Raw genomic sequence first — 24,139 nt, 5'->3', positions numbered from 1 at the left:
AGCGAGAAAAGAAATAAAAAAGAGGTGCAGACAAGTTATTGTAAATTAAAAAAAAAAAAAATGCAACGAGATGGGTCATTAAAATCACTCAAAACACCTGCGACACAGGGAAAGTCAAACAGAAGTAGCCAACGGTTTGAGTAATGTTTACATTTCTTAAATTTTCCAGATCACACGAACAAAAATCTCAACGTGTTCATAATTGTCAAAAGTATGTTTATAAATTTACGGGCAGTAATCTCCCACCTTAGAAGAAATTATAAATCAACTTCCTAAACTTTAGTATTATTTTTCAAGTGTATCCTTCATGGAGGCCCCGATTTAACACACAAACATGTGTATACATTATCGGCATGGTTAAGTCATACAAATGTAATAACAAGTGTATAATATCGCCATTGTTGGAGAATCTTGGGTTGGAATAATATGCCGGTATTTGTTATATTTTTTATTTACATAATTTGATAAATGACGTCAAATATGTACGTTTAGTATAGAGTAATTATCAAATATGTAAGAAAACAAAAAGCACGTGTTCGTATCTATATATATCTTGGTTATCTCACTCGCTGTGTCGGCAAAATTCGGGAAGTAAAACCGATGCATAATTAATGAGATGAATAGGCACACAACACGATATGAATTATCAATTATTAACACTTTTGTAGTTTATGAAAACATTCTAGCGATCTTATTGCTTATATTTAGTACATATCTATGATTTTAGCAGCTTTAAAACTTGTTCATATTTTTGTCAAAATCGTAGCTACTATCCCTTTAAGAAATGTATATTTTTTGCATTAAACATATATATATATATTGGTATTCTATTAAAATAAGACACTGTTAATGTCTTTTTCTTTTAAATATGCAAATGTCCTTTTGTGTGATTACAACTATCAAATCTTAATTTGTAGATTGACCTAAAAAAAGGGGTTAATATCCTAAATTGACCTAATTTACTCCCACTTTATATACATTTTGTACTATATATATATGTACAGTTTTAGTATATAAAAAGTCAAACCAACATTGTTTTAAATATGCACATGTCCATTGTTATATTAATATCTTTTTATTTTTAGTGTTTAAATGCAAATTCTATTTAAATCACATGCAAATTTACCAAAACTGAAGATAAAATGCATATAATATAAAGCACAAGTATATGATAACTATTTAACCAATTTCTAAAAACAACATTTCTTAAAAGATAAAATTAAATAAATTATAGATCTTTAAACTATAAAATGTATTTAAATTTCATTTGGTTAAATATTTCACAATTCATTTACAAATATAAATATGGCATTAAAAATTTTATAAAAAAAAATCATTAAACGATCTTTTATAAAAGTAAGTATTTGTATAGTATGTCTAACTATACAAATCCTTGATAACAGATAATGCGAACACATACATAGGTCATAAATTCTTAGTTCTCCAACCAGCATACTTTTAATATAATACTGGAATCAAAGTAGTTTTTACAAAAGAATAGATTTGTCCATTAAATAATTTGTATTTAGAAATAAGCTGTATTTTCTTCCATTCAGAGTATTTTTTTTCCCTTTGAATTGTCTCCCTTAGCATGCAAAACATTGAAATTGGTTTTGCATGAATACTGCAAACAATTAGAAAAATATTTAACGCAGCAATTTTTCATTTTATATTTTAAACAGTTAAAAAGTATCTGTGCCTCTTTCGTAAGAAACTATTCACCCCAAAATTTAATAAATTATAACTGAAATGTAAATTACTTGTATTTTTTTTATTGTTAGATTATTTTGTGTTGAACTAGTCGCCAACCTATAACAAACTTATTCTGCTTGTGAGATCATCATACCTTACTTTTTTTTCTTCATCCCCATCCATCTCTGAACAAACTGTTTTCAAATTCAAAACAAAATTTTGGAGTAATTTTCTCATTTAACCAATGTCCATTTAAATTCAAAACAGAAACTTAACAAAAACAGGATGAATTCTATACTGGAAGTACAAAATTTCACAGGTTACTAATTTTTCATGATAAAAAATTTCACAAATTTTGAAATTAAAGTTTACATAAATCCAATAATATAAGATTTTATTTATTATATAAACTAGCTCCATTCTTTAAAAAAAATCTTCAACAAATGAGTTTATGCAGCAAAAGCAAGAGTCACAAATGGTGTTCTCTCAATTTTCTTAATACCCATCTTTAGGTACAACAACCAAAGCAGGAATTCACCTGTAGCTATCTAAACTACATGTTAGTGTCAAGGGTCAGGGGGTCATATCACAATTGGAGTTCCAATAAAGTATTGAACAATCCTATCAAAAGCGCACAATAAAAATATAACTCATAGTTATAGTTACTGTTGCATATATTTTGGCGATTTTATGACTACTTTAAGTCTTTAATTTCTCGTAAGGAAGAAAATATGTCATACAAAAAAAACTTAAAATTACTGACTCTTTTTTTACATGAAACAAACTTTGTAAAAAATATGCAACAAAAAAGATGCAGGTACAAAGTTCACTATAATTAACAAAAACTTTAACAATACATATATGCATTTAACAAAAGTAACATGTGCTCATGGGTGCAAACATTTTTTCTGAGTAAAGATATGTGTGTGTGCGAGATTCAAGGATTAACTTGTGTACAAAGAGTGAAACATGTAACAATTTAATAAAAAAGTAGTTTTTCAAACAATAACCATGTCGCATTTTTAAGGCAAAACAGAGACTCTTGTTTACAAATTAAGGATCGACTCACAAAATTTCACAAATTTTTTCTCTCATTCACCATGCGACTTAAAAAACAAAGCTATGGCAAAAGTATAAATGACGTTTCCATGGAAACTAAAATAACTGTAAAGATGGCTTCCATGGAAACAACAATCAACAGCATGTATATAAAGGAGATTCCATTGTGTTATGACAAAGAGCATCTAAATAATAGTTAAATCATATGATACCTATTTTTGTTTTCATATTTCCTATTTAAAATGACAAGGATATCTATTGTACATACAGCTTTTTCTATACAATATGTCTATTTGCCACAATTTCTTTTTCTACTTTCATTTCCTACTTTTGACAGCAGTTAAAAGTTCCATGCTCATTTTATCTTTTTTATTTTTATCTTACTACACTCCCCCTCCAAAAAAACCCAACATTTGTTGTAAATGATATAATTTGATCTACTACAATTTAAGGCTTTTCAAAAGAACATATAATTGATTTGGTGTCGCAGGAATACAATAGTTTTACTCATACAATAGTTTTACTCATACAATAGTTTTACTCATACAAGGCATACATTCAGCTATAGGATAATTATAAGCCTTAATTACAACAGTCTTTAACTTCTCACCATTGTTGTGAAGTGGGGTCAACAATTTTGAATAAAGACCTGATGGATTTATAATTGATGGTATTTGGCACTTGTTATTTCGACTGATAAATGTTTATATACTAAGTGCCAAAAGAAACACAACACCTATATCATATTTCTGTTATGATAAAAACATGTACTCATTTCTTGTTTTGTTGTTGATCATGAACTTTTCTTAGATTTTCCAGTGTGTGGTTGAGATAACATAATTCAGAATAGAGATTTTTGGTTCACATAATAATTAGCAATTTTCAAATAATACTGCTTTTCACGTTACAGTGAATGCATATCTAATTCAGAAATAAACTGCAAAAATGTGTAAAAATATGTTTGTAAACTCTAAGGAAAAATAATTGTTCTAATTTTGAATTTTATATTCATAAATTTTACTTTTAATTGTTTATGACATACCACAACTTTTTAAAGTCTATTTTTATTTCTGTGAACCACAATATCAGAGGCGTATCCTTCCCCTCACAATTTAGGAGTTAATGACTAGAAAGAATGGCAGTGCAAAGAATGATGAGAGTTGTGTTTCCATTGACACTCTTAAACAGAGCTACTATTAAAAACACCCACGCATGAGATAACATTTTTTTTTTATCAATTGGTTAATATGCAAGTTGTTTGCTTAATATTACCATGATTAGGAGTTGAGGACTGTTCCGTCTAAACATATGCGACCTGAAAAAGGCTACATTTGTATTTGTAAATGGGGTTTTTAAGTACAGAGATTTTCAAACACATTTTTTGTACCAAAATATATATTTGATCCCATACCAAGGTCCTTATGCATGGACCATCATTTGTTTTTTAGGAACAATCCTAAGTGGAATGCTATAAACCTATTGTAATTGTTTGTCTCCGTGATGAAATATTTTACAAGTAGCTCATAATGCCCAATGACAGATTTAAACAAGTTTAACTATTACATATAATGCATATATCATAATTACATACTGATATTATTTCAGAACAACAATCATAAAATATTAGCTGCATTAACAATGAGGTAAGCCACAATCGAAGGTTATAACAACAGGCCCTGTTACAAAATCCTACAGACGCCAAAAAATCTGACTTCATTAGAATAAGGGGCTTACAAATACATATCCAGATTAAAGTCCTTACAAATACATGACCAGAATATGGAAGGCCTAACAAATACATTTCCAGAATAAGGGCCTAACAAATGCATGTGACCATATAAACAGTGTTCAACATTTAAACAGACAAACAATATTTCCCCTACTTTAAAGTTTAATATAACTGAATCTTATCCAATTTTTTTTTTATGGAATGGTTTGTATATTAGACGATACACAGTATAAACTTTTAAATTCTGGTTTGTTCCCCATTGATTTTATCCTATGAATTAACAAATAACCTTATGTGTAAAGGTAAAATTTGTAAATTCTCAAATTATTTGATTTTGTACACAATAATATTACTTAGCATAAGTTACTGTGTACTTATAAAGTAGGAGTTTTTCTGTCAACTAGCCAATGGTCACACATAATTAATGTGATGAAGAACAAAATTATGCTTGATAGATGGTTAGATGAAGAATCGCAATAAATCTGCAATAGTGAATGAACATACATGATAATATGTATGTATGTATGATAATGAGCGCATCTGTAACAGGGCCTCAATGAATATGTCGGGAACACACTTAACAAAACAATTGAGAGCTAAGTCTACAACAAAAGCGATCAACGTCAAAATATCCACTAAAAATAAACAACACCTAAGATATGCATTCATCAAGCTTTCATTGATTGTAGTTCTTCCCCTTCATGGTTTAACATGTTGTCTTGGTTCCGTCCACCCTTGTGTATTGAAGCAGCTATCTGATCGAATGTTTTGTTCTTAGTTTCCGGAACCATAAACCATATAAAGATTAGGGCTAACACAAGTACTCCAATGAATGGCAAATATACAAATCCCCTCATGGCTTTCTGTAACAGAAAATACAATATAAAGATTAGGGCTAACACAAGCACTCCAATGAATGGCAAATATACAAATCCCCTCATGGCTTTCTGCAACAGAAAATACAATATAAAGATTAGGGCTAACACAAGTACTCCAATGAATGGCAAATATACAAATCCCCTCATGGCTTTCTGTAACAGAAAATACAATATAAGGATTAGGGCTAACACAAGCACTCCAATGAATGGCAAATATACAAATCCCCTCATGGCTTTCTGCAACAGAAAATACAATATAAAGATTAGGGCTAACACAAGCACTCCAATGAATGGCAAATATACAAATCCCCTCATGGCTTTCTGCAACAGAAAATACAATATAAAGATTAGGGCTAACACAAGTACTCCAATGAATGGCAAATATACAAATCCCCTCATGGCTTTCTGCAACAAAAAATACAATAAATGTTAATACAAATATGGATGGCTGTTCCAAATGTCCACTGGCAAATCATGGATTAAAGTTAAAATTTCGGCATTGTAGCCCACAGCGCTAAAATTTTTAAATTAAATTAATATATATATATTAAATGACTGAATAAATAGTCAACGATAAATCTTACGGGGCGATGGATCATATAATTATGATTCAGTACACTACAAAATATAATATATAACAAGTCTAAAAGGGTACAACATCACCAAAAACACGATAAAACGAACAATATGTTAGATATTTCGGATAACAGATATCCTTCCTCGGTAATAGCACAATAATTTGTCATCGTGCTATTACCGAGGAAGGATATCTGTTATCCGAAATATCTAACATATTGTTCGTTTTATCGTGTTTTTGGTGATGTTGTACCCTTTTAGACTTGTTATATATATATATATATATATATAGATTACTAAAAAATCCAACATTTCCGGTATGAATAGTTTTAATTCACTAGTACTTTCATGTTTAAATAACAATCTTCAGGTGAAACTATACATGATTAACGTAACTATGTAACGGTAGGTATGTAACGTCATAGTTGTCGTTGAGTATATAAAGGGAGATAAATCGTATTACACTTAGTCTATATATAGAAGTATGGAGCGTCATTATTACACAATAGAAAATGCATAGTTTGCATTCAATCGTGATTTAAATTTTGAAATAAAATGTTTTTCCTTTACTTCTCGTGTAATGTCACAACCCATATTCATTTTATAAAATGGGAATATTTTAAAAAATCCCCCTCCACATTCGTCTAAATGTTTGCTTAGGGGGATTTTTCTGTATTGTGGCTGCCTTATATGTTGCCTATGAATGCGCACTCTTTCTGTTACACTGTTCCCTGTTTGGCCGATATAAATTTCCTGGCAACCATTACATTTAATGCAATAAATTAAGTTCTCGGATTTACAGGTAATGTCTGTATATATATATATACATGAAATATTAATTTCAAATCCTGCAAAATCATGCATATACATGATAAGAACATTAAATAGCAATATGAATTTGATCCCTGTTATGTACTATAATGTACCGGTATGTGTTTTGCTCATTGTTGAAAGCTGTACTGTGATCTATAGTTGTTAACTTCTGCTTCAATTGGTCTCTTTTGGGGGTTTGTCTCATTTGCAATCATTCCACATCTTCCTTTTTTATCAATAAATTTTCTACATAAGTACTTGCCTGCATAAATCTGAATACCATCATAAGAATAAAATTACAGATCCAGTTGAAGGTCAATGATAAGCTCATAGCAGCTGCTCTGGGTTCCTGTCTGAATATCTCACCAACAACAATAAAAGGAATTGGTCCTGTTTAATGAGATAAATAAAAAAAAAAGGGCAATTATTCGTTTGCGAAAATAACTTTTTATTGAAACTCTGTTTTAATAATGTCATATTAAGTGGAACAAATTTATTCTAAATTTTGGCTGGCCTGTTATTTAAAAACATTCATTGAGTTCAGCTATTTCAATTGATATTTTACAGTTTGTTTTTCTATGTTGTGATGTTCAACTATTGTTTCAGGTTAGGGTACTGGGTGAAGGTTGGTAACTTTTAAAAACCATTTGATCCTCCTGCATTTGTTTGAACCAGTCCTAAGTCAGGAACCTGATTTTCAGTGGTTGTCGTTTGTTGATGTGTTTCTTGTCTCTCATTTTTTATATAGATTAGAATGTTGGTTTTCCTGTTTGAATGGCTTCACACTTGGTGTGAGCCAAGGCTTTGTGTTGAAGATTTTACTTTGACCTATAATGGTTTACTCTTACAAATTGTGACTTGGATGTAGAGTTGTCTCATTGGTACTCATACCGCCTCTTCTTATATCTATTGATATAATTCTTGACATACAAAAGCTTTATTACACTAGATTATCATGCTTCTTTCCCGTATATTGTTCTGCTCCTTTGCATCACTGCATACCCTCTACTAAAATAAACTTACCAAGACCAACAGCAAAACCAATGACATATGTGTGCATGGCGACGATACCTATAATGGCGAAGATATGACGACTTCCCTGAAAAAAGAAACAAAAATTAGTTCTATTGTAGAAACAAAGAGTCAATCACACCATAAATTGCAATATTTGTTAAATCAAGATATATCAATTTTACAACTTTAAAATGCAAGATTTTCTGAGTAAAACTAAATTCAAGAGTAAATGAAGTATAAATTTTTCAAATGGTTCGTTCGTATGCAACCTTTAGAAAATCCAGAAAACAAAAATTCACAAAAATATAATTTTACTGAATCTAAACAAATTTGGACATATAAAAAAATATAAAATTTCTTCTCACCATGGACATGTACAATTTTGCAAAATTCACTTGGGCTGTAGTATACAAACAAAATAATATAGTGGTATTTATATCTTACATTGTGGAAGATGATTAACACTTACTTGTAGTCCCTCATCATACTGCAGATTGTGGAAGATTGTTAATATTACAAAAGACACTGCCATCAAAACCATGGGGAAAAGAAGAAGCATTCGTCTGCCAAGTTTCTCAATCATAGGTACAGCTGGTAAGGTGGTCAGCATGTTGATCAGACTGGTCAGACACACTATCCACTCAATAAGTTTAAGGTCAACACCGGCATTCTCGTACATAAAACTAGAATAGGACATCACCTGCAGAGAACAAATTTTGAGTAATTATCTTATATTGTCTGTAATAACTGTGGATTCATTATTATTCATCGGATACCAATTTTCATAGATTTTGTGAGTATGGGTGAACCACAAAATTACCTGTTTAACGAATGATAAATTTCCTATAGGCTTGTATGCAAACTTCAACTAAACCAAGAACTTAAATATCCACGAACATAACCCTGTACCTGCAATGTATGCCTTTATTTTTATACAGTTGGGGATATTTGCTTGCGAGAGAGCTGTCTACATATTCCATTATACTAATGTCCTATTTTTTTACTGTATTTGTGTCATTTGGTATCTTGTAGAGAGCTGTCTCATTGGCAATTATACCACATTTTATTTTCAAATTCATAGCAAGGATTCAGATTTTTGATTTCTTAAAACCCAGTGGCAATTTCACCAATAAGAATATTCTTCCAGTGGCTTTACTATAAATAGTAAAATTAATATAATGAAGTAGCAAAATCAGAAGAAAATAAAATGGTTGGGTGTTCAGGGAATTTCTAACCCCTCACTGAACATGAATTTTCCTTGTATAAACTGACAGGAAAATAACTTGATGTTTCTTCCCATTTGCATTTTTTTACCAGAGCTCCACCCTCCCACTCCCTTGCTCTGCTGTGGGTGTATACTTACGCGGGCTCCACCCTGCCACCCCCTTGCTCTGCTGTGGGTGTATACTTACCCCAGCTCCCCCTCCCCTCTTGCTCTGCTGTGGGTGTATACTTACTCAAGCTCCCCCTCCCCCTTGCTCTGATGTGGGTGTATACTTACCCGAGCTTCCCTCCTTGCTCTGCTGTGGGTGTAAATTTACACGAGCTCCCCTACCCACCTTGCTCTGCTGTGGGTGTATACTTACCCGAGTTCCTCCCCCCCCCCCCCCCCCCTTGCTCTGCTATGTGTGTAGCTCCACTCTCCCCTAACTGTGCTATGTGTGTATACTTACAGCATTGATTCCAGAGAATTGCTGTGCGATCTGCAAACAACAGGCTATTATAATAGGTACACGTAATTCTGGACTGGTCAGTAATTCTTTGAGGGAGAACTGTTTAACACTCTGTGATTTCCTGGCTTCAACTTTCATTTCATCAATCTCATCTTCAACATCCAGGTATCCTCTTAAAGACTTTAATCCTACAGCATGAAATATACTGTGTTTAAATATAGCATTGAAAAATCAATATCAGACCAAAATATTAGTGTAAGTAGATAAACAAGCTTTTTATAGTCCATTAGAAATGGTATGAGTCTCCAAAAGGCACTGATAAAATTTAGGACACCCCCCTGTTCCACTCTCATTAAATTGACTCTGAAATCTTTAAAACCATGAATGGCATTTTGAATAGAATAAAATCAAATTCATTGCTTTTATTTATAAGTTTGTCTAATTGTGAAAGAAGAGGGCATCTAACAATACTTTGTTCTTTAGCTGCTTGTACGAAAGATTTACCAGGGGCTGTCTGTTGTTCATGAACAATTCAAATTGAGTGAAAATAGCCAAATCCAACCAAGCTATAGAGTATCTAAGTTTACAAATGTTTATCCATTATTATTTTTTTAAGGATTATCAGGAAATAAAATTTCAATGGAATTTTTAGCCATGTTGTACTTCTTACCATGTCTTGCAGTTTCCTCGTCTCCTCTATTGATAAGCAGGTACCGTGGACTCTCGGGACAAAATGGCATGGCCACAAGACAAATTAATGCTGGGAAAGCATTAAAAATAAACACCCATGGCCATTGTTTGTGAGTTCCTAAAATAAATAATTATACTTGCATAAAATATTGTAAGACAATTGTTGTTTTATTGAGAGATTTCTTAACTATGGATTCATAATTACTTCAATTTTCATGAGTTTTCATGTATATAGGTAAACCAAAAAATTTAAGTGTTCAACAAAAAACAAATTTTCTAATGGCTTATATGCCATGTATGCAGACTTGAGCATAAAATGGTTCCACTTTTAAATATTAAGTTTATATCTTTGGGCTCCTAAATTTCCATCAGAATTATACTCAAAAGTTGACACAAAAAAAACAAAAAAACTTCATGATAATGTTGCTCATCAAATTTGATTTTTTCCCCCATTTTCTAAACAATTCTTTTACATATGTGTTTAAAATAAGACTTTCTTCATGTTGTGCGTTGGAACAACTATTCTGAATTTATTTTCCTCAGGAATGGTCAGAGCAAAATATTTCAAAGTCCTTAGGATTTATGAGTACCAAAACATATGAAGAGCTATATGGTAGAATTTTCTTCTGCACTTTTTAATCTCAAAAGTTTTCAGCAATAAGATTTAAAACCAATATATATTTTGTAAAATGACCTGCAAGTTTAGATACTCCCATGATGTTAGACCATAGGATACCGATCGTAATAAACAACTGATGACAAGTTCCAATAGCACCTCGTATCTTCTTTGGTGAAATCTCTGCCAAATACAATGATGCTAAACTTACATTCAAACCTGAAGTAGAATAAACAAAATTAATAAATAAAACAGGAAAAACTTAAAAAGTAGTCCCAAGATCGACAAATATAAATATAAAATTGAAAGTAGGTTTGAAAAGGCCCTACAATTGCCAGTGGTTTTTAGATTCAATTTCATATTAGGATTTATTGACCAATATCACAATGAACCAAAGCTTATACAATGACTAAAATGGGAAATATCAAATACAAGAGTGCACACGCTGAAATGTCTCGCCTTCTATACTAATCATTGATATTATGTTGATAGTCCTAAGTATAAAGCTTAGTTTTATTACAACTGTCTCATCAACTTAACATTAACCAAGATAACTAAACAAAGACCAACAAGTGAAACTGCGAGCTACTGCTCACTGATGATACCCCCGCCGCAAGTGGATAATATTAATAGTGTAAAAATATGCAAGTGTTCGGTAAACAGGAAGTTGTCAAGTGATGAATCTGAAAACGCATCACACAGTATAGCTGACTTATAAAAATCCTGAAACCAAATTTCAGAAATCCTTGTATTGTAGTTCCTGAGAAAAATGTGACGAAAATTTTTAACTTGGTTATCATGTGTAAAATCATACAAGTGTTCGGTAAACAGGAAGTAGTCGAGTGATGAATCTGAAAACGCATCACACAGTATAGCTGACTTATATAAATCCTGAAACCAAATTTCAGAAATCCTTGTATTGTAGTTCCTGAGAAAAATGTGACGAAAACTTTCAACTTGGCTATCATGTGTAAAATCATACAAGTATTCGGTAAACAGGAAGTTGTCGAGTGATGAATCTGAAAACGCATCACACGGTATAGCTGACATATATAAATCCTGAAACCAAATTTCAGAAATCCTTGTATTGTAGTTCCTGAGAAAAATGTGACGAAAATTTTCAACTTGGCTATCATGTGTAAAATCAGACAAGTGTTCGGTAAACAGGAAGTTGTCAAGTGATGAATCTGAAAACGCATCACACGGTGTGGCTGACATATACAAATGTTGATACCAAATTACAGAAAGGGTGGATGTGTAGTTCCTGAGAAAAATGTGACGAAAGTTTCATGGGACGGACTGACTGACGGACGGACTGATGGACAGACAGAGGTAAAACAGTATACCCCCCCTTTTTTAAAGCGGGGGTATAATGAACCTTGAAAATGAGGTCAAGGTCAGATGAACCATGCCAGGCAGACATGTACAGCTAACAATGCTTCTATACAAAATATATAGTTGACCCATTACTTATAGTTTAAGAAAAATAGACCAAAACACAAAAACTTAACACTGTGCAATGAACCGTGAAAATGAGGTCACCGTCAAATAAAACCTGCGCGACTGACATAAAGATCATAAAATATTTCCATACACCAAATATAGTTGACCTATGGCATACAGTATTAGATAAAAAGACCAAAACTCAAAAACTTAACTTTGACCACTGAACCATAAAAATGAGGTCAAGGTCAGATGATATCTGCCCGCAAGACATGAACACCTTACAATCATTCCATACAACAAATATAGTAGACCTATTGCATGTAGTATGAGAAAAACAGACCAAAACAGAAAAATTTAACTATAACCACTGAACCATGAAAATGAGGTCAAGGTCAGATGACACCTGCCAGTTGACCATGTACACCTTACAGTCCTTCCATACACCGAATATACTAGCCCTATTGCTTATAGTATCTGAGATATGGACTTGACCCCCAAAACTTAACCTTGATCACTGATCCATGAAATGAGGTCGAGGTCAAGTGAAAACTGTCTGACAGACATGAGGACCTTGCAAGGTACGCACATACCAAAGATAGTTATCCTATTACTTAAAATAAGAGAGAATTCAACATTACAAAAAATTTGAACTTTTTTTTCAAGTGGTCACTGAACCATGAAAATGAGGTCAAGGACATTGGACATGTGACTGACGGAAACTTCATAACATGAAGCATCTATATACAAAGTATGAAGCATCCAGGTCTCCCACCTTCTGAAATATAAAGCTTTTAAGAAGTAAGCTAACACCGCCGCCGCCGGATCACTATCCCTATGTCGAGCTTTCTGCAACAAAAGTTGCAGGCTGGACAATAAAATCAAACATGAAAGGAGTAGGTTTAAAAAAGATCTAACATGGCCCCTTTTTCTAGATTAAATTTCATATAAGGATTTATTGACCAATATCAAAATGAATCATGAATAGCTAATGCAATAACTTGATAGGAAGTATGTCTTTTGGGTGAAAATTTACTTCCTTGCATTCAATCACTTTACCCAGAATGCATATTTTTCTGAAATGGTGCATTAATCACAAATAAACATACCACAATGCAATCCCACTAAAGCTCTATGAACTATGATGACCTCGAATGAACGTGCAACGATTGGAATACCGCCACAAATGGCCGCCAAAAACATGATTACAGTTATAATAATCATCCCTTTCTTTCTGAAAATAAAATAAATCAAAATCTGTTAACGGTGATAACTAATAGATAGAGGAGAGTCCTTCATTCTCTATTCTTTATACTTTTTGTTTATTATTCTCTATTATATATTTTTTACAGTGTAAAATAACTACAATCACCTTTCGACTCGGAGTCACTCAAATAACTCCTTGATGCACTGTTATACTGCATTATCTAGTTTTAAGTGTTTATTGTTCAGTAAATTTCAGTCTCTTGTTGTAAACAGCAGATGAAATGCAAATGAATGAAAGCTTCGCCATCTGCAGCTTGAGATATTGAAAAAGGTTGAGCCCTTTTTTCATAGGTATTTTTCTTAATTTAATTTTTTCATCTGTGTGTCATGTTTTTTGAGCCATTTCTATTTTTCTTGCAGTATTTTTTTTTAGGACAGATTGGTCCATCTTTTTCAATACATGGTTTCATTTTACACTTTGGTATCCTCCTTTCTTTCTCACTAATATAATGTTAGTGATGCACTACAAGTTGTATTCTAAAACCTCAAAAATTCAAATAGTTGCCTAAATTACCTCCCTAATATACTTGAAAGTTGCCTAAATTACCTCCCTAATATACTTGAAAGTTGCCTAAATTACCTCCCTAATATACTTGAAAGTTGCCTAAATTACCTCCCTAATATACTTGAAAGTTGCCTAAATTACCTCCTTAATATACTTGAAAGTTGCCTAAATTACCTCCCTAATATACTTGAAAGTTGCCTAAATTACCTTCCAAACACTTGAACCTTGCCTAAATTACCTTCAAAATACTTGAACATTGCCTAAATTTAACCTTCCAAATATTTGAACATTGCCTAAATTACCTTCCAAAATAATCTGCAAATTTTCCAGAAGCAAAAGCTCCTATCATACCAAACAAAACAAAAATGGCCACAGTCACAGACCAGAGGAGTTCCACTTTGTCATCATTTTCTGAAACATATTTGATCTTGGCTATAGTGTCACTGATGTTGAAACCGGATGCATTACCCGGTGCTGTAGCGTTACTAGTGTCTGATATCACGGTGAGATTCACGGTGAGATTCTGCATTTTCATATTTTCCATCATTTCTAGATATTGATCTTTGATTTCAAACCAATTTTCCGGGAGCAGTTCTTTTCTTATCATAATTGTTTCTACATAAAATACACGTATCACCTGAAAATAAATAAGAATGAAAGATTTATGTGTTGAAACATTCATTTTGAAAAACCTGAAAAAGCTCAAAAAAATATTGTTTTCTTATTTTTATGCATTGAGAAGATGGCAATTAACTCATCAGTGGTCTTAACATGTACATTTGTGCTTTAATGCTATTTCTTCTCGTCGTCCTTATTTCAGTATTATTGATAGATCAATCTGTGCCTTTTGGAGCAACTGATGAAGTACATGCATACAAAATGTATGACGTCTATTGATTCCTAAATAAAAAATAAACACAATCCCTGTTCAGCTTGAGCAAGGGAATATTATCAAAATTTACACATTGGAATATTTTGGTACTACCGTAATAAATATTTTGTAACTTCTCTCTGCAAGCCTCACGTTTTAAATCTGAATATTTAACTGTCTCGAGCGGAGAAATATTGTTACACACTTAAAAACGAAACAGTGGTAGAATCTATTTGTAAAGCAGCAACAGTAATTGAGAACTTAAGAATGAGAATCAATTAAACCCCTATTGGAAATGGTTTATGAATTGAAATTGGGATAACAACTTGTGAAAATTTTAATGTCCTCAGTAGAACAAAGAAAGATGTTCTTTACAGTAATGTGAAAACCTGTGTTTAATCTATCAAAATAACCAGGTTTTCATTATAAAAATTAATTATATAAAGACTTACCCCTGCTGGGTTGTTGACTACACCAATATTGTACCCATACAGGAAACTGTTGCCAATGACACATATTGCTACACTGAATAGTAGTGTGAAAGTATAATTTATCTCTCGCTGAAAAAGAGAGAAAAAAAAAGATGTAACTTTACTTTAAATAAGTGAATTCATGATTTTTTAACATTTAGTAGTTGTTTGGGTTTTTTTGTTGGAAATGTTTTAATCATTTATGTAAAAAAATTCTTAAAACATTTAACAAAGTTGAATATCAACCTTTAAATATTAAGTCATTATAAGTTACCTCATCATGTAACTATTTTCTGTACTTTTGTACATATATACATCGTATATCATTGGTAAAGGAAGAGATACAGAAAGAAATTATATGTTGCAAAGATTTAAAATAATGTGTTCCTAATTTCTATAGAATGAACTGTAAAAAGCATGGGGAGATAACTTGTGTAACCAGTTGCATGAAATGAGTCGAATGTCTATGTGTACAGAACAAGAAGATTAACTGGGAGATTAGATAATTTGAAAACTTGAAAGGTACTACAGATAGTTGTCCAAACATTTTTTTCTTGAAAACATATTAAATGAACATGATGAATAGAGGTAAACAAATATTTGCTGAATGATATTGCAGGTTAGCAACTTATTCATAACCCTAAATTTGAACTAAAAACCACAAAAATAAACAATAATTGCAAGTTTGCAGCTACAGTCTCGATAAACTTTCTAATGAAGTTTGTAGTGATTTTTCACAGTATTTGAGTGATTTACAGTGAAAGAGAATTAACTTGCTGATGAATGGGTGAGATTTACAGTGGAACTTATTTTTAATAAAGATAAATATTACTTCACCCAGTCCCTCTTCATTACTGTGTCACCGAAAATCGCTCTGTTTCATTGCCAAGTCACTTAACCCAAAATTGCTTCCATCAACAGAAACCCTGAAGCAAGTATACTTGGTAAAGCAAAAAAAGGAAGGGTCAAGGCTGTGTAACCCGACACAACTGCAAGCAAAATTTCCCAAAGTCCACTTGGTGTAATAAACTAATAAAAACTGAACAATCTATACAATTATGCATTCATAAGGATTTTATAAAAAATAAAGAAAAAACCCACAGTATGCCTACCTCTGTAGAACGTAACCTTGAAAACTAGTAAAGAAAAAATAAATACTTTTAAAAATGTCTTGTTTTCTTTCTTTCTATTAACCAAACAGTCAATGACCATGATGACAGTCTGCTTTGCTTTATGTATATTACACACACAAAAAAATCTAACTACAAGATGTTAAAGCTGAAAGTTAATTAGTACTTGTGTATGCTAACTGTGATGGATGATGCTGAGGTTGTTTATTTCTTCATGTAAAGTACATCTGTCAACAATGAGGAATTGTTATGTGTTGTACTGACCAATGTGGCTGTCAATCTACTTAACTTATCCAACAAGATACTAACAGACACATATGTAATGTGACAACTTTCAAATGTCATGAATATTCTCTGATATTTTAGGTTGAACACAATCACGACAATAGCCTAAATTTTCATTTTTCTACAAGTTGCTTATTTTGAAACAGATTTTTTAGTAATAAATTTTGTGCGCACCCATACTCTAGGTCCACATATATATATTTACACAGGAAGTTTTGTACATACATGTAGACTAAGATCCTGGTATCTAAATTATTTCATAAGTATCAAATGCATGTTTTCAATATTTGGGAGTCCTATAACTATCTGAAAATTGACCTAACTAGATCCTTTTTCAAAAAGGAACAGTCCGACTTTTCGTTTAGTTCACTTCAGTTATTGTGATGTAACTGACATTAACTACAGATGTACCTATTCTTTTCTTTTCTTATCTTAGTATTACTTTATCTTTGAAATAGAAATCAAAATTTAAATTGCGAGTTATAATTTCTTCAAATTTCCGTGAAAAAATACCGGTAGGTCAAAATGAGACTCTTATCACACACTCTGTTGTTTTTAAAAACAGGAACTAAAGTTAAACTCATTGGCAATCATACCATATCTTCTTTTTTAAATTAAGGAGTTATTATTAAGTTCTAGTTCTTGTTACAGGAAATTTTTTTGTATTCTTGGAATACACTTATAAGCCAAGGATGGTTTTCTTCCTTCAACAAGTGAGTGGGTAAATAGTGAGAAAAACATTTATGAGCACATCACATGTATTTAATCTCCCATCTTATGTAGTAGACAATTCATTGTTGGTCTTGCATCTTAATCATCAATCATTAACATTAATAAAATAATCTAGCAAAAACCAAAGTTGCTTGAGGACAGGCCCTATGTTTGGACCCTCCCCCCTCATTATCATATATCCTCTTTTTTACAATATATATCAGTTATATGTACCATATACAAGTACTAATATGCCATCTTTTACTCTGAATAATATGTTTATTGTCGATGTGATACTGTACTCTAGAACGAGGGGCCTGGGGTCCTGCCCTCAAGCGTTTATGCTTTGAATTCAATCTTTTTTACATAATCTAAGGTTAAACTTAAGTTACCCCAGTGACTGCACCAAAATATTTTACAACTACTAGTCTGAAAACAAATATTCAGACATTTTTCTTACATGTCTAAACAAAGTTTTACAAAAACTTACTAGTCCTAATAAAATTTTACTGGTCTGAGGTATCAGTCTAGTGGCTAGACAGTAGTGAGGGGGGATAGGACCTTTATCGGGACTCCGGGATCGGGTGTTTTTAAGCTCGGGATTTTGGGATTGACCCTTTCGGGATCCGGGAATCCTTTTTTTCGGATTTCGGGATGTCGGGATTTGCTTTATTTAAATTTGGGACCTCGGGATTTCGTTTTTTCAAGTCCGGGATTTCGGGATCAAGACCCCTCCTATCCCCCCTCAGTAGTGACCTAACGTCTGTCAAATTGTGTTCAGTATTGATCAGACCACTGGTTTTCTCTTTTGTGTTAAGATCTCGTCTGTTTCACATTTTGACATACTGGTGACTTTTATAGCTTACTATTAAGTGTTTGAATTTTGCTCATTATTGAAGGAAGTACTACTATTGCAGTATGATGAACATATACATGTACAGTGACCTATAGTTGTTAATGTTTGTGTCATTTGGTCTTTTGTGGATAGTTGTCTCATTGGCAATCAGACCACATCTTCTTTTTTATATTTAAAAGTTCATATCAATGTCATTTGGCCTTCAATACATATTTGTCTAATTAGCAATCATACAACAACTCCTTATTTGAGAAAGTGTATGCAGGGTAACCCAAAACAAACAAATATATTTCTTGGCCTTCAAGTCAACAACTAAAGTTCAAACAGTACATTTGTTAACAAATTCACATGTAAAATTTGTTTGAAATGTTTGAAAATGTACAAAAGAATTTAAAACATGTCTAATAATCATTATTCAAATATCTTACACAAATATATAATAATCAATATCTGATGTTTACATATAGATAATTATTATTTAAATTTGGGACCTCGGGATTTCGTTTTTTCAAGTCCGGGATTTCGGGATCAAGACCCCTCCTATCCCCCCTCAGTAGTGACCTAACGTCTGTCAAATTGTGTTCAGTATTGATCAGACCACTGGTTTTCTCTTTTGTGTTAAGATCTCGTCTGTTTCACATTTTGACATACTGGTGACTTTTATAGCTTACTATTAAGTGTTTGAATTTTGCTCATTATTGAAGGAAGTACTACTATTGCAGTATGATGAACATATACATGTACAGTGACCTATAGTTGTTAATGTTTGTGTCATTTGGTCTTTTGTGGATAGTTGTCTCATTGGCAATCAGACCTGACATCTTCTTTTTTATATTTAAAAGTTCATATCAATGTCATTTGGCCTTCAATACATATTTGTCTAATTAGCAATCATACAACAACTCCTTATTTGAGAAAGTGTATGCAGGGTAACCCAAAACAAACAAATATATTTCTTGGCCTTCAAGTCAACAACTAAAGTTCAAACAGTACATTTGTTAACAAATTCACATGTAAAATTTGTTTGAAATGTTTGAAAATGTACAAAAGAATTTAAAACATGTCTAATAATCATTATTCAAATATCTTACACAAATATATAATAATCAATATCTGATGTTTACATATAGATAATTATTATTTAAATGTACAAGGGTACATTTGAAATCAAAGTCAATAAATTGACAATAGCCTGCTATGAAATCTTTTAAATTTCCAACAAGAGGTGTGAAACCTACGTCAATTTGATTAATGAAAATAAAGGAAATATATTTTTTGAGGAATTTCAGAATACTTCAAACAGTTAAAAACAGTTGACGAATTTCCCCAAAAATGTTAACAATGCAAGCGGGAAGAGTTTCAAACATGACCCATAATTGAAAATACCAAATATAGTCAAATAATTCCAAAAATAGCTCTAAAAATTAGTGTAAACAGGAAGTGTGGTCTGAATATAAATATAATGTTTCTTTGATAATAGATTAGCCATGTCACTTAGTTCATATATTTACTTTTATGAATGAATAATAATTTTCGAGCGTTCACTCTGCTAGAACCAAAATTGTACCAAACTAGACCTACACATTAACTTTAACTACTTTGAATTATTGAATCTTGTGCATCCCCTTTGTTGATGTAACGTACAAAAAAAATGTATGTGAAGTGATTCTGAAGGTAATTTTTTAAAAAGAATTATACTTGTAATCATGGTGAAGGGGAGGGTTGAGATCTCACAAAACATGTCGAACCTGCCACATTTTTGTGCAGCTGTCCCAAGTGAGGAACATCTGGCCTTTGTTAAGTCTTGTTTTCTTTTTAATTTTAGTTCATTTATATGTTTTGTAGTTTAGTATGGCCTTAATTATCACTCAACTAGTACACATTATTTATTTAGGGGCCAGCTGAAGCCCACCATATGCATCAGTTGCGGGATTTTCTTGCTGTGTGGAAGATCCATTGGTGGCCTTTGGTTGTTGTCTGCTCTTTTGTCGGGATGTTGTCTCTTTGACAAATTCCCCATTCTCATTTTAAATGTTTACAAATTAAAAAGCCACATTTTAAACATATTACATGCCAAAATAACTACAGAAGCTAATTCGTTGTCAAAGACCAAAAGACCTTTAGAATGACATCAACAAATATTAAATTGAAGTGTAGGTTATACATCAACAGGACAGCAACCGTATGACACAATTAAATAGTTAAAAAACATCTAGTGGTCAACATGCAGTCTGCCACAAGCTCTTTAAACCATTTAGCATTAGTCTACATTAATTGTTCTATTTTGCACCTAAATGTATATTTGTCCAATGTAAATTACTATTAATCAAGTTTTTCCCTTTTCTATTAAAGACGTGCTTTAAGAACTAGGACAGTTACTTGAGTAGGTACAATCTCAGTAAGAACTAGGACAGTTACTTGAGTTGGTACAATCTCAATAAGAACTAGGACAGTTACTTGATTAGGTACAATCTCAGTAAGAACTAGGACAGTTAGGGAACTACCATTTGATTTTTATGGGGGGCTAGGATGAAATTTGAAAAAAATAGGCAGGACAGGAGTTCTGAGTAAAAAAAAGGCAGGATGAGACACTTTGCAAAAAAAAAATGGCAGGATGACAATTTATGAAAAAAAGTCAGGACAAACTAATAAAAAAAAAGCAGGACCGAATAGAGTGAAAAATAAAAAGGCAGGACAGAGATTACAACTAAAAAAAAATGCAGGACAAAATTTTTCATCCTAGCCCCCCCATAAAAATCAAATGGTAGCTCCCTTACTTGAGTAGGTACAATCTCAGTAAATATGCATACTAATCCATAGTTCTGTACTTTGATCATGTTAATTATCATGTTAATACTTATACTCCTTTAAACCAGACCATAATATATACATTGACTTTCAAATAATACATATGTACATACATGTATACTTTTATGATGTGATACCAATGATTCGAAATCTAATGACATCATTTCATTCATAAAGCATGATGAATATATATTACATATATAAAAACAAGTAATTGAAGAACGGAGATTATAGAAAAATCTGAATAATAAGATTTCTCAAACGTCATAAATAAACAAATATAGATCAACGTGACTTGTTTAAGCTTCAGACACAACAAATGTATACTAATATTACTCAGTAATATTATTTAAAAACTTGATGTACAAATGTAGATCATCGTGACTTGATTAAGTTCTAGACACAACAAATATGCAAATTACTTAATTTTTAATCTCTACATGTACACGTGTATTACAAAAATGTAAAGGGCTTAAGAAAATTTAAATGTCATTATCGTTCATTGAAATTAATCATATTTTAGCCCATTTATATGAAAAGGTATGGTTTTATAAGCTTTCAATTCTTCCCATACATATTTAAAAGTCACTATGTCTTTAATATGTACATATATTCATTGAACTTATAATAAGTCTACGTCAAACTTTATTGCATCATACAACAAACATTTGATGTACCTGATAAACTTTCTTATCCATAAAATTTTATACTTTTTCATGATAATCTATAACATGTATAAGGCTTGTCAAGTTTTCAACATGTAGCAATACAGGAAGTCTAATCAATTGAAACGTAGGTCATCAAAGTTGCAGGTTACATATCATATAATAAAATATGTGGTATGATTTCCAATAAGACAACTCTCCACAAGAGACCAAATCATTTAGAGTAAAACTAAAAGTTCCTTGGAGCCTGGCTCCCTCACTCAATAGGAAAATAGAATGTCTACATCTTTTTTCGCCTTTTGCAAGATTAAAATATGTAAAAAAAAAAAAAAGAAGATGTGCTATGATTGCAAATGAGACAACTCTTTACAAGAGACCAAAACGACACAGAAATCAACAACTATAGTAATAGGTCACCTTCAACAATGAGCAAAGCCAATACTGCATAGTCAGCTATAAAAGACCCCAAAATTACATGACAATGTAAAACAATTCAAACGTGAACACTTACGGCCTAATTTATGTACAAACAAAAGAACGAAAAAACAAATATGTAACACATAAACAAAAATCAACCACTCAATTACAGGCTCCTGACTCCGGACAGGCTCATACATACATAATGCGGTGGGGTTAAAAGTGTTAGCAGGATCCAAACCTCCCCTAACCTGGGACAGTGGTGTAACAGTACAACATAAGAACAAACTATAAGCAATGATAAAAGTCAGTTGAAAAAGGCTTAACTCATCAGATAGATAAAAAATAAATGTACCTGTACTTAATTCAAGGGAGATAACAAGAGTCAGACTTGCTCTTAAAAAACCTCTAGGTAAACGTTTCAGCCATACACAGGGAAATCTCTCAAAATACTCATTGTTTTTACGTTATTCATGCTTAGACCTAAATTGCCTTAAAGGAGAAAATGTAAATTTCAGTATCATCTTTGAATTGATTGGTTGACCAACACAATTGGTTGACTTTGTTGCTTTTAAGCATGTTACAAGAACATGTATTGTTAGTAAACAGCTTAAAGCGAAAAAGGCGATGTTTACAAACTCTGATGTTACTGTATTAAAATTGACAAAAGTACATTTAAATTACAATAAAATTTACTGTTAAAACATGTTAAATTAAGTATTTATAAAAATATGGCAAATAAAAATATTCATGAATTAAAGATTTAAATGAATTTATTTTTATTATTGAATTCATGTTATTAATAGGCAATTTATTTTTAATCCTTGTGAGAAAATTAACTTTTACATAGTCATTCAACAGAATCTGACGTCAAAGAAAGGGAAAACTTTCATATAGTCAGTATGCACGTTTGGTTTTCTTACGGTTTAATTTCCTTGTACAAAATTACTAAGACTTTGTATGAATGTCAACTTGATATTCTTCTATTAGTGGAAAATCTACAACTATTTCAACTTCTTTTCAAAGCAGATCTGAAATGTCAGACCACAGTGTGTTAGAAGAAGTTCTCCTTAAATTAAAAAATAAATAAAATTGGTACTCTATTAGAAGATAAATTTAATCCATGCAGTAGCTGTATAACTGATTACTAATTTACACTTACATGAATAAGACCTATATGATGTCCTGGCATCTATGACCACTGGGTCAATGCCACTGCTGGTGGAGTTTTTATTCCCCAAGGGTATCACCAGCCAAGTAGTCCAAACTTATATGTGTTATAATTATAAATAACTTGTATACAAAACTTTGAATTTAAAGACTTATTAAGGCTTTTCTAAATGTACTTCAGGAATAGATTACCATAACTGAATTTGGCAAATTTTGGGTCCTCCGTGGTCTTCAACTTCATGCTTTATTTGGCCTTTGAACATTTTTTTATTCAAGCGTCACTGATGAGTCTTTTGTAGACTTAGTTTTCTTGTTTGAATTGTTTTACATTGTCATTTAGGGGCATTTTATAGCTGACTATGCGTTATGGGCTTTGCTCATTGTTGAAGGCCAGACAGTGACCTATATACATGTAGTTATCAATTGGCAATCATACCTTCTTTTTTATATAAACACGCATCTGGTGCAAATACAAAATTTCAATCCTGGTATATATCTATGATGAGTTTATTCACTTGAATATAAATGAAAATCAGAAATTAGATATCAAGCATTTATTATCATACTTTTAATACTGTAAAATACAATAAAATTGCTGAAAAATCTGACTAAGGCTCATCCCCTTCCTAATTTAATGAAATTTATCCATTTGCATTGAATATAATACATGTATCTTGGTGTAAATTTAACATTTTCATGTACAACCAAACAGGCTAACAGCCTAATACATGTAAATGATTCTATTACATGTACATATCCTTCATCTACAACCTAGACAAATGAGTTTTGTCAATTGTCATAT

At 31.8% G+C, this 24,139-nt stretch overlaps 1 protein-coding gene across 5 annotated transcripts in view; it reads right to left on the bottom strand.

Annotated features, from left to right (window-relative positions):
* Window positions 1–1,909: 1,909 nt before the first annotated feature.
* LOC139500670 (solute carrier family 2, facilitated glucose transporter member 1-like) overlaps window positions 1,910–24,139 on the bottom strand; it is a 40,156-nt gene continuing 17,926 nt past the window's right edge. For all 5 annotated transcript variants that reach the window (XM_071289459.1, XM_071289457.1, XM_071289456.1 and 2 more), the window contains exons 2-11: window positions 15,278–15,385; window positions 14,257–14,591; window positions 13,293–13,417; window positions 10,819–10,959; window positions 10,105–10,242; window positions 9,435–9,622; window positions 8,231–8,461; window positions 7,771–7,846; window positions 7,010–7,137; window positions 1,910–5,343 (exon numbers count right to left, since the gene is read on the bottom strand). In XM_071289459.1, coding sequence (XP_071145560.1) covers window positions 5,149–5,343; window positions 7,010–7,137; window positions 7,771–7,846; window positions 8,231–8,461; window positions 9,435–9,622; window positions 10,105–10,242; window positions 10,819–10,959; window positions 13,293–13,417; window positions 14,257–14,561 — 1,527 coding nt within the window. In that variant the 5' untranslated portion in view covers window positions 14,562–14,591; window positions 15,278–15,385 and the 3' untranslated portion in view covers window positions 1,910–5,148. The remainder of the gene's footprint in view (window positions 5,344–7,009; window positions 7,138–7,770; window positions 7,847–8,230; window positions 8,462–9,434; window positions 9,623–10,104; window positions 10,243–10,818; window positions 10,960–13,292; window positions 13,418–14,256; window positions 14,592–15,277; window positions 15,386–24,139) is intronic.

The sequence above is a fragment of the Mytilus edulis genome, chromosome 13 (genome assembly GCF_963676685.1).
Source record: "Mytilus edulis chromosome 13, xbMytEdul2.2, whole genome shotgun sequence".
Lineage (NCBI taxonomy): Eukaryota > Metazoa > Mollusca > Bivalvia > Mytilida > Mytilidae > Mytilus > Mytilus edulis.
This window is presented reverse-complemented; position numbering and strand designations above follow the sequence as displayed.